The 12764-nt window shown below is 37.5% G+C and overlaps 1 protein-coding gene across 5 annotated transcripts in view; it reads right to left on the reverse strand.

The window, feature by feature from the left end:
• Window positions 1–12764, reverse strand: part of Ccdc14 (coiled-coil domain containing 14) — a 74713-nt gene that overhangs the window by 45172 nt on the left and 16777 nt on the right. For all 5 annotated transcript variants that reach the window (XM_029568169.1, XM_008842963.3, XM_029568167.1 and 2 more), the window contains exon 9: window positions 12438–12579. In XM_029568169.1, coding sequence (XP_029424029.1) covers window positions 12438–12579 — 142 coding nt within the window. The remainder of the gene's footprint in view (window positions 1–12437; window positions 12580–12764) is intronic.

The raw sequence follows: 12764 nt of genomic DNA on the forward strand, positions 1-12764 counted from the left end.
TTCTTAATGAGAAAGTGCTGCTTAGATGTAAGACTTCAAATCTTGGTCTCCAATACTGTAGTGCCCACCTGTAGCTAAGGGAGGCAACCAGCTATTGTTCTAAAATGATGGATAAATTTGTTTTCTCCCCTTATCTAGAAGTCTTTGAGAGAGAATAAACACTGACTCTAACCACTCCAACAGCTGTCAAAATACCTGAAAGCAAATCCTGAATCCATCACTCTAGAGTCCAGCCTTGGAAGACAAAAGAAAAATGAGGAGGAACCCAATAGAGGGATGCTTTTGGAAGCCCTTGTTAAGAAATCCCAATGGACTCATATGAACATTTGAAAATTGCCCTGTTGTGACTTTTTTTCTAGTTCCCTGTCTAGAACTTGTAATGCTAATTACTCTTGCCTTTACTTCTTTTTCACATCTCCTATTCACGATTCAAGGACTTTCTTTTCCCCTTAGAGATAAGAGTTAAGCAATTTGGGGGTTTTTTAGATAGACCCACTGAAGGGGTACTCCAACTGCCTCACCCTGCAACCCTGTTCAGCATGGAAGAAGCCAGAGGGGTCTGCGTCCCAATTCCCTATTGGCAATTTGGGTAACATCTTCAGAGGATGGTGTGATAAAAATAGGAGGTAGGAATTGGCTAGGCAATTAGGGTAAAAAGGGCCCAAAGAAAAGTCACCAGTTTCTTGGCTAAAAGTCAAAATGTCCTTGGGCCTTTTAGCAACATCCTCTGTTCCAAAGGCCAAAATTATTGAAAGTATTTGGGAGCGTGTATCTAATCCTTAAAAGATCTTAGGGTTACCTCTTCAGAGGGGGCAATGTTAGAGTAGCCAAAAGCCCCGTAAAAATAAGTAAGTCAAAGAAGAAGAAAAAAAATAATGAACTAATTAGTATAAATTCCCAAAAGTAAACCTTAAGGGTAAATTTTGGACATGAATAAAAAGTATATGATTAATTCAAAACAATTTTTTTTTCTTTATTTTTATTTTGGGTATTTTGCCTGCATCTATGTAAGTGTACCTGTGTCATTCAATGCCTGCAGAGGCCACAAGAGGGTGTCAGATCCTCCTGGCACTATAGTTCCAGATGGTTGCTGGTTGCCATGTGGGTGCTGGGTCTTCTACAAGAGCGGCCAGTGCTCTTAACTCCTGAGTCATCTCTCTAGTCCCTCTCTTTTCCTTTTTTAAGCACTCTCTTTCAACCTCTCTCTTTTTCTCTTTAAGAGATATCCTATTCAAGATTAGGGAACACTGCTTCAGGTTTTCCTGGATTTTCTTCAGATGACTCTGTTTTATGAAGTTTATTCTTGATCTACCCTTGTCCCTGCTATTCTATTTACTTTGTTACATACAGGTGTGTCCTGTAACTTTTTCTTCCTGTGGCTCTTGTAACATCCTATCTTAGCTTTGCTGTTACTTCCCTTAGAGCTTTCTTCTTTGGTTTCACAGCTAATCATGCTGTTCTTTTTTTAAAAAGCTGTCGTTCCCCACAATTCACCCTCTAGTGTGCTGACATTCCATACCCTCTTAGTAAATTTGCTACTTATATTCTAATACCAAACTCCTTGCTTTTAGTCACCAATTTCACCAGGAACAGATCCATAGTAAAAACTCAGTAAAAATGTGTTCAGGGACTTCCTGGTGCCAGCATCTTTCCTGGGTAAGTCCTGCGGGAGCCCACCACTCCCCCAGCCTCATTCACCCTCCCAGCTCCCCCATCCCATCTCTCCTCTTGGCCTGGGTATTGGCCCATTTCTTGTCTTAGCACCCCAGACCCCTGGGCTGACCCATTGGCCCAGAGTACCCACTGCTTCCTGATCCTAGGTATCCAGACCAACCCAATTCCTCCCAATAGTCCCCAGGAGCACTTGGGCCTCTTCCCACCCCCACCTCCTTTGCTTCCCTGAGTGGCACAGCCACGAGGTTCCTGGGACCAGCATCTTTCCTGGGCCCTGCTCCCAGGATGACCCAGCCCCCAAATTCCTGACGTCAGTATCTTTCCTGGAGGGATCCAGACCTTAGGAGAAAGACTGAGTGCATCTGATAGTCACCTGACTTGGGCCTCTGTGGGAATCCTGAAGACAAAAGCAATCTGGCCACTCCAATACAAAATGAAAAAAGAGAACCTGAAGCCTAGACCAACCAGCTTTTCATCCGCAACAAGTAAACCACAAAGGCACATAAAGTTTACAAAAAGAAGCAGACCCAAACTCAACTAAGGAAGACGAGTCTCACACAAGAATCAGAAACTACAAAAGAAATCCACATGTCAAAGTCACAGAGAAAACATAACATGAAAAACCAAAATAATATATCCCCACCAAATACCAACAGTCCTCTAGAGGAATACAATGAGAACCCCCTAGAGATAACACAGGACATGGAACTCAAAAGAACAATTGTAAACATGATAAGAGAATTCAGAGAATTTAAAGAATACACAAAGAAATCAAAGAAGATAGGGATAAACTTCTAAATGAATTCAGAAAAGAGTAAGAAATGTTGAAGAATGCTCAGGCTGAAATGAAGAAGGAAGTGAAACACCAGTAAGTTAATTAGAAATGACAGGAGAACATCTCACCAATAGGATGAATGAAATGGAAAACAGAATATCAAGACCGAAAGATAAAGTGGACAAATTAGACCACTCAAGCATAGATTATGAAAAACTTAAGAAAACACAAGAATGGAATATGCAGGAATTGTGTGACACCATAAAAAAAAAAACAAACTTATGAATCATAGGCATACAGGAAGGAGAAGAATCTCAAGATAATGTTATGGACCAGATCTTCAACAGGATTGTAGAAGAAAATTTCCCAAAATTAAAGAAAGACATGCCCATACAAATACAAGAAGCATATAAAACACCAAATAGGACCAGAAAAGAAACTCTCCAAGGCACATCATAGTAAAAACACTAAACGTACAGAACAAAGAGACAATACTGAAAGCTGCAAAAGAAACACAACAAGTCACATAAAGGAAAACTCATCAGAATTACAGCTGACTTTTCAGTGCAAATTATGAAAGCCAGAAGAGCCTGGACCAAACTATTCCCAGTTCTAAATGACCACAGATGCCAACCAGCTTACTTTACCCAGCCAAAATGTCTATTTTAGTTGAAGGAGAAGGAAAAATCTTCCATGAAATATATAGGCTGAAAGAATTCATGTCCACAAAACCAGCCCCTCAGATAGTTCTTGAAGCAATACAAAGAGCTGAAGAAAGGAACGACTATACCCAAGGGGTTATGGGAAGAAACTCAATGAAGGTATAAATGTGGAAATATACAGCTATACCAAGAATGTGAACAGAAATAAAAATAACAGGATTCAATATACATCTTTCATTAATACCTTTAAATATCAATAGACTAAACTCCCCAGTCAAAAGGCACAGACTAGTTAAATGGATTAGGAAACAAAATCCATCTTTTTGTTGTCTGTAACAAAGTCACCTCACTTTAAGGACAGGCACTACCTTAAGGTGAAAGAAAAGAAAAAAATAGACGAAGCAAATGGTACTAAGAGCAGACACTGCAATTCTAATATCTGATAAAATAGACTTTAAACTAAAATTAATGAAAAGAGATAAAAAGGGCCACTTCATTCTGATCAACAGAACTATAGACCAAGAAGAAATTACAATCATGAACATATATTCACCAAACTCTGGTGCACCCAACTTCATAAAAACAGTACTACAGGCTTTTAAGACCCAGATTAATCCCAACTCATTAATAATAAGGGACTTCAATACTCCATTGTCTCCATTATATAGGTCAACAGGACAGAAAATTAGCAGAGAGACATCTGAATTAAATACTGCCATACATCAAATGGGCCTAACAGATATCTACTGAATATTCTACCAAAGCACCAAAGAATATACTATTTATTCAGCACCCCATGGAACTTTCTCCAAAATCAACCATATACTGGGGCACAAAAAACCTCAACAAACACAAAAAGACTGAAATAATTCCAGGCACTCTATCAGACCACAATGCAATAAAGCTGAAAATCAACACTGGAAGAAATCCTAGTAACTACATCAACACATGGAGATTAAACAGCACACTCCTGAATGATGATGAATGGTTCAAAGGAGAAATTAAGAAAGAAATAAAAGTATTCCTGGAACTAAATGAAAAGGACAATACAACTCACCAATACCTCTGGTACACATGAAAGCAGTCCTTAGAGGGAAGTTTATAGCTTTAAGTGCCTACATTGAGAAATCAGAAAGAACACAAATAAATGACTTAACATTGCATTTGAAATGCAACAACAAATGAAACCCAAACCCAGCAGACAAGAAGAAATAACAAAAATCAGGGTAGAAATTAATGAAATAGAAACAAAGCAAACAATACAAAGAATCAACGAATCTAAGAGCTGGTTCTTTGGAGAGCTAAACAAGATAGACAGATGTTTAGCCCAGTTAACCAAAAGAAAGAGCAAATCCAAATCAACAAAATCAGAGATGAAAGGGGAAACATAAACATCACAACAGACTCCAAAAAGATCTGGAAAATTATAAGGAAATAACTTTAAAAACCTGTATGCTACGAAATTTGAAAACCTAAAAGAAATAGACGGGTCTAAAAGCAGGGGAATCACCAAAACTAAACCAAGAAGAGATTAACAGCTTAAACAAACCCATAACACATAAGGAAATTGAAAAAGTAATACAAAACTTCCCAACTAAAAAAAGCCCAGGACCAGACGGGTTTACAGCAGAATTCTACCAGACATTTAGGGAACTTCTACATTCAATACTACTTAATTTATTCAAAAAGATAGAAATGGAGGGAGAACTCCCACATTCCTTCCATGAAGCCAGCATCACTCTAATACCAAAGCCAGGTAAAGACGTAACCAAAAAAGAAAACTATAAATGCATATCTTTAATTATCATAAATGCAAAAATTCTCAACAAAATACTTGCAAACTGCATACAGACACACATCAAAAAAATTAGCCACCATGATAAAGTCCGCTTTATTCCAGAAATGCAGGGATGGTTCAATATACGCAAGTCAATAAACGTCATAAATCATAAATGGGCTCAAAGACAAGAATCACATGGTCATCTCAAGAGATGCAGAGAAGGCCTTTGACAAAATTCAACACGCATTTATGTTCAAAGTCCTAGAGGGAACTGGACTGGAGGGAACATACCTCAACATAATTAAAGCTATATACAGCAAACGCAAAGCCAACATCATTATAAATGGAGAAAAACTGGAAGCATTCCCACTGAAATCAGGAACCAGAAAAGGCTGTCCACTATCTCCACTCCTTTTTAACATAGTGCTTAAAACTCTTGCAAGAGCAATGAGACAATAGAAGGAAATTAAAGAGTAACAGTTGGAAAAGAAGTGCTCAAATTATCCCTTTTTGCAGATGATATGATATTGTATCTAAGAAATGCCAAAAATTCCACCAGAAAACTCCTAGAAATTATTACTATCAGTAAAGTGGCAGGGAGTCTATGCTACAAAAGTCTGTAGCCTTTTTATATACCAATAACAAGCAATCAGAGAAAAAGTTCATGGAAACATTCCCCTTCACAATAGCTGCAAAAATAATAAAATATCTTGAAATAAACCTGACCAAAGACATTAAAGACCTCTGCAATGAAAATTTTAAATCTTTAAAGAAAGAGATTGAGGAAGACATCAGAAGATGAAAGGACCTTCCATGCTCATGGATTGGAAGAATTAATATTGTGAAAATGACCATCCTACCAAAAGCCATTTATAGATTCAATGCAATGCCAATCAAAATCCCCATGACATTTTTCACAGAATTGGAAAAAACCATCCTAAGATTCATATAGAAGCACAAAAGACCTCAGATAGCCAAAGCAACCCTGAGCACTAAGAGCAATGCTGGGGGGATTACTATACCAGATCTTAAACTGTATTACAGAGAAATAGTCATAAAAACAACATGGTACTGGTCACAAAAATACATGTAAATCAATGGAACAAAATTGAAGGCCAAAATATGAATACATGCAATTTCAGCCACCTGATATTTGAGAAAGGAGCTAAAAACATTGCCTGGAGGAAAGACAGCACGTTCAGCAAATGGTTCTGGCAATACTGGATCTCCACCTGTAGAAGAATGAAACTAAAATCCTATCTTTCACCTTGCACAAAAGTCAACTCCAAATGGATCAAAGACCTGAATGTGAAGCCTGAAACTCTGAAAGTGTTAGAAGAAAACATTGACAATAACCTACAAGATACAGGTGTAGGACAGGATATTGGACATCAACTGCCCAGGAAACAAGGTCAAGAATCAACAAATGGGACCTCATTAAACTAAAAAGCTTCTGTACATCAAGAGAAACAAACAAGGAAGTGAAAACTCACAGAATGGGAGAAAATCTTCACCAGTGACAGGTCTGACAGAGATTTAACATCCAGAATATATAAGGATCTCAAAAAACAAAGAATCAAGAAAGGAAGTAACCCAATTAAAAGATAGGCTAAGGAGTTGAACAGAGAGTTCTCAAAAGAAGAAATAAAGATGACTAAGAAGCATCTTAAAAGGTGTTCAACATCACTAGTAATTAGGGAACTGAAAATTAAAATCACTTTAAGATTTCATCTTACCCCAGTCAGACCGGCTAAGATCAAGAGAACAAATGATATCAAATGTTGGAGAGGATATGGGAAAAGGGGAATGCTCATCCATTGCTGGTGGGACTGCAAACCTGTACAACCCCTATGGAAAGCAGTGTGGAGAGCTCTTAAAAAACTACAAACGAACCGGGAGTGGTGACGCACGTCTTTAATCCCAGCACTGGGGAGGCAGAGTCGGGTGGATCTCTGGCCAGCCTGGTCTACATAGTAAGTTCCAGGACAGCTGGGGCTACAGGGAGGCCCTGTCTCAAAAAGACCAAAAAAAAACACTACAAATGAATCTAGTATTTGACCCAGTTATACTACTCCTTGGCATATAACCAAAGAACTCATCCTATTGCAGAGACACTTGTACATCCATGTTTGTTGCTGCTCTTTTCACAACAGCTAAGAGATGGAAGCAACATAAGTGTCCCTCAACTGACAAGTAGATAATGAAAATGTGGTTCATTTATACGATGGAGTTTTACTCAGCAGTAAGAAAGATGAAATCATGAAATTTGCAGGCAAATGGATGGAACCACAAACGATTATACTAAGTGAAATACGGACTCAGAAAAAAACAAAAACAAAAAACAATGTATATTCTCCCTCTTATGTGGATCCTAGCACCAAATCCTTATAAGTGAGTAAATATCCAGATATAACTACAGGAACCAGGATAATCAAAAGGAACCAGGAAGGTAAAAGAAAAGAAAGAATCTGAAAAAACAGTAGGAAACAGGCATTAATAAGGGAGCTATGGATAAAAATGGGGTTATTTTAGGGGGGGGTTATACAAGGAACCTAGGAGATAAAGGGAAAGAAGGAGCTCAAGAGAGGTGGGACCATAAGAGAAGGGTATTATTAAAGGAGAAATGGGAAGAATGGGGGTACTTTAAATGGGGAAACCATGGTGGAAGGGTTAGACAATGTGAAAGATAAATAATGCCTAGCTAGTTTTAGAAACAGAGGGAATGATAGTAGTCCAACAACCTACTGACAAATTAGACATACAATTAGCCCAAAGAACATAATAAATGTCTAATCAAGGTTTATTATATCTAGGCAAGATTTATCTGAGAACGTTTGGTCTTTGCCCAAGCTCTATATACTTGGCACATGGTAACTAAAAGTACCAGACTGATGGAACTAACCTTCTTGGATATTTAACAGCCATACTTTGGGGCCTATACTAATTTGGTCAGAAAGACATAAAGGACAGTTTTTGCTCCTTGCCTTCCTAGGTTGACTAAGTTCTGGGGACTATGAGCATCTTTCAAAATGTCCTGTAACTGTGGTGAGCCACCTATCCTTTTGATCAAGGAGGCCATGGAGACCCCACTAAATGGACTTGAACCAGTATCCACTCTACAAAGAGGAGGGTCAACACAGAGGAAACATTTCCTCCAGGTTTTGAAGTGAAACCAGCCACGGTCAAGCAGGACCTTTGACTTATCTTCACATAGATGGAACTGGTAAAAGAAAGGAGCCAGGGTCTCCTCCCAAGCCCATGTGACCCTTGAGGAACAGATCCTCAAACAGTCCTAAGAGTAAAAACAAATTGGCTTATCTGGGCCAACTATATAGTCTTAAACACCCAAAAAGAAAGTATAAACAAAGATTAAAGAGATCAATATAATTCTTTAAGAGTCCATGTGTAGAGATAAAGGATATATAATAAGAAACAATGCCAAACAGGAGATACCTTCCTTTGAATTGTTGGCCAGAGTGGCCCAAGAGACTCACAGACAGTAACCCAGCATAGAACTGGGAAAATGAACAGCAGATCCCAATCTTATCTAAAGGATTATTGGCAAATGATTGCTGCTAGATGAGAAACAGCTGATCTTCCTAAAACAAGGAACTCTATATGTGCTGACTAGATTCAGCAGATGGACAAGCACTGGGGAATGGCTGGGGCGCTGACAACACAGTCGACAGTAACAGGGATGACAGAGTATATGGGCTCCAATGGGGGGTGGCGGGGGGGGCTATGGGAGGGTACCATTTAGGATGTGGGAGTATAGATGAGTAAGATTGCTTGGGATGTTCTGTATGAAATACACACACACAAAAAAAATCAACAAATAAAAAAATTGTGTTATATTTGAGGAAGAAGCATAAACATTTGCATCATGTTAATTAGTAGAGGTAAAAAACATTACCATTGAAATCTACCTGATGACTTTATATCCATACTCAGGTGCCAAAGATCCGCGTGTAACTGACTGTGACTAGTAATAATCAACTATATAGAGATTAGAGAGGCATGTGCAAACATCTAAGTGTTAGTAGCATTAAAAATGAGTTTTTCTGTATGAAACAGTATATTTTAAAATGAAGTAGAGATCTTTTTTAAAGGTTAAAACTTCATTCAATTTAATGTCTTATAGGGTTCATAATGAGTTCAATATTGTATAACTGTATTAATTCAACTATGAACCTAAAAATTTACAGCCACTTTTGAAAGAGATGCATCTTTGCTCTGGAAATTGTTATTGAATATGTTATTGCTGTAATGAAATGCTTCTTCTAATGATATAGTTATTAAATAAATAATTTAAAAATGTGTTCAATGAAAAATCCCCAAATCCACAATTCTAGCTTGGATCTTGTTCTTTTGTTCTAGACTTATTCATTTCTCCAAATTGTCTAAATGGCATATTATATCTAAATTTTAACTCACTGGCTCTTCCATTACCTCTCCTAACTAAAAAACAAAATGTGTGTGGAGGGGGTGGGAATCAAACAAATGGACTCTGCCTCTAGTACCTCCCATCTGGAGGAAGTATGTTAATGTCTGTCAAATTATAAAGACAAGACAAAAACCTTGGTGCCATCCTTGATTCCTTCCATTTGCTCTTACTTAATTTTTGTGTGACATGTGTGTCTCTCTAATGAGTACGTTTTTGAGCATACAGTGGGAAGTGGTCATGAATTCTAAGTTGTCTTATAAATATTAACACACTCTCTAGACCAATGGCTTAATAGGAGAAAATACTGCACTTTGAACCTCTATCCAGGATATTTGAGAATTTACCGGGGATTTCTATAATTAAAATCAACAAGGCACTACAGACATCTTGTGGATAGAAACCAGGAAGGCCAAACAGAAACAGCTCAAAATGCAAAAAATACCAAGATGCCATAGAAACAATGTTCCTAGCAATTTTTCTTTCTGCCACAAGATGGCAATATACTTCAAGTCTCAAGGAAAAAAGTTGATCACTTTTCTAGCTAAAAACCTGTCGTTTACAAATATCTAAACAGAAAAAAAAGTTAGTAATTGAAAATCACTTCTAAATGAGCCTATACATTCTAGTTTTTATTTGTAATGGCAATTATGAATGATTATTTCCAAATAAAGATTACAAAGTAGCACAAAAATTCTTACAGTGCTGCTGAAAACCTCATTCTAGTAAAAGGAGCCTATCTAATAAATCTTCAAAGAGGTCAAGTATGTAACAGAGGCAAGAATGTGCTCAGTCTTTGTTCCTAAGGATAGGCGGCCAAAAGTGCTAGTGCCAAATCTAAAGAATTAGACATCAGAAAAATTAAAGACAAAGGTGACCAACAAAATAGTAAATCTCATTTTCTTGAGTAGCTTTTAAGTTAACTCCTACAGCAATTCTAAAATGTTCTACTAAAGAATGGAAACAAGAACCACTGATAGTTCCATGGTGACAATGTTAAAATGGTAAGAGTCTCAGACTAGGTTCTAGTATGCTTAAAAAAAACAATTATTTGATTATCACTCCTTTAAATAATAGGCATGCTTACTAGTATTATTCTTTTGTTCTTGTGTACTGCAAAATACATCTAAAGAGTGACACCTAAGTAAGTTCATCTCTACTTCCTCCTGGAGTTGGTATGGAAACACACGTGTTAAGATTTTTGTGTTCTGGAGCTGGAGAGATGACTCAGCAGTTAAGAGCACTGGCTGCCCTTGCAGAGGACTGGGTTCGATCCCCAGCACCCATATGGCAACTAACAACTGTCTGTAACTCCAGTTCCAGGGGAATCCAACACCCTTTTCTGATTTCTGTGGGCATTGTATGACAAGGGTACACTTACACACATGCAGGCAATACACTCATACACATAAAATAAAAATAATAAAAATTTTTTAAAAAAGATTTCTGTGCTCTAAAATCAAACTGCCCTGGAGTTAAGTCTCTTCTCTCCTAACTCTTAAATATTCAATCTTAAGCAAATTACAAAACTTTTTTGTGCCCTGGTTTCCTCATCTACAGATGAAAATGGCCATAGAGTTAAGTGTGAGGATTAGAGAAATGGCACATATACAGAACAATGGCCCAGTACAAAACAAACATTCAATAAATTTTAGTAGTAGTTGTTGTTTATTATCCATGTTGCTTATTTTTATTTTGGTTTCAAAAAATTAATATTGTACAGGAGACCTTTAGGCTATGACTGATGATGGTATTGTTAGAACTTAAACCCAGCAACTCTAGCCATATCATAGGCACAATGCATAAATGAATGATCCATAAATATAATCTGAGCAAGTAAGTCTCACTAGATGCCATGTCTGTGTAAGCTACGGACTGGTACATTTAAACTACCCATTGTCCAACTAGGAATCCTATTTTATTGCTGTCAAGTTTCTTGAAAAAAAATCTATGCAGGTAGGTCCCTGCAAATCCCATCTCACATGACATCTACACTTTATGATGACACCCTCTCAGGAGCATTCACACCACAAAGCTGCAGGAGCACCTGAAAATGAGCTCTGGTGCAGAGTGCATTAACAGACACTGGAATATTAATCTTGGTGATAATCACAGAGACATTCGAAGTTGAAACGATGTATGGATGGTTTCTTCTACAATTTAACATGACCTTATTGGTTTATATCTTTTTTTAAAATATCTCACACAGGTGAGAAAACGTAATGTTGTTTGTTTATATACATATTCAGCTTTCTAATACAAAGTTAAGCAGGACAATATGCATTGTTGTTATTGTCTCATAAGAGAGGACATGTGAGTTCCCTTCTAGGGGCTGCTTTCTAGAATATTCAACACAGAATGCAATCTTTGTGTATCACTCTATTAAATCTGGGGGTTTATTCTGTTCCTTACAATAAAGTAGTACAATAATTTACTTAAAAAATTAAGAATGTAATTCTAACAAGTTAATATGGTCAAAAAGAAAAAGTATCTAAGAATTTAAGTGAGCTTTGTCTTATATCTCAGTGTGGTGGGGCTACTAGAGCTCAGCTCACCCACATCAGGTTCTCCTTCCTGATGACATGCCCCAGGCATTTGTATTAGGAAGGGCCATCTGACTTGTTTTAGACTACAAAATATTAAGGATAGTGAGATGACAAGACATTTACCACCACCCCATCTCTTGTAGAAAACATACTGAGACAGTGGCTTCCTTAAATAAAGGGAATTCCCACATCTGAGTCAGGATGAAGAAGAGCCTTCAGTAATCCACACTGGTCTTGGAGTACAGAAATACACTTTGGCTGTGGTTTAGTTTACATAGCATAACCTAGACTAACAGGGTAACTAAATGGGGCAGCTTCATTTTCCAGTCTACATGATACTAATCAAGTGACAACAGAGGTAAAGTAAGGGAGAGACAAAATGTACTCGTGGGTATAAGTAATGGGAGAGTTAGAGAACACAGAAATCTCTGGAAAATAGGAAAGGCATAAACAGAGGAAGACTGCAGTCTTATTTTCCTTATAATGTCACTTGGCATCTTTGTTCCATCTGTGGACCACATTTACCTACAGACAAACACCTTCAAAGAGCAATTCTTACCTGCGTAACTGAGCGTTTTCACTTCTTAGTGGCTGCATGGCCAGTGCTATTTCAACTTGAATATTTGTGTTCCCACTTGTTGCTAGAAGCCCAGATATGCATGTCTCTACCTCTGCTACCAATCTCTGAACTTCTGAATCCTCTATAAAAGAGTTGAGTAAAATCGATATTTTAAATTGACAAAATTATTAGTATTACTAAAAAAACTTTATAGATATGTACATATTTGCTATAGATGTCAACTCAACCTACTTATGAATTCATTATACAAATATCCCATTTTGCTGTCTGGTGTCTGCATCTGCTTGCTCAGAACAAGTCTAAAGA

Source organism: Nannospalax galili, unplaced genomic scaffold (genome assembly GCF_000622305.1).
Source record: "Nannospalax galili isolate Female #2095 unplaced genomic scaffold, S.galili_v1.0 scaffold18, whole genome shotgun sequence".
Lineage (NCBI taxonomy): Eukaryota > Metazoa > Chordata > Mammalia > Rodentia > Spalacidae > Nannospalax > Nannospalax galili.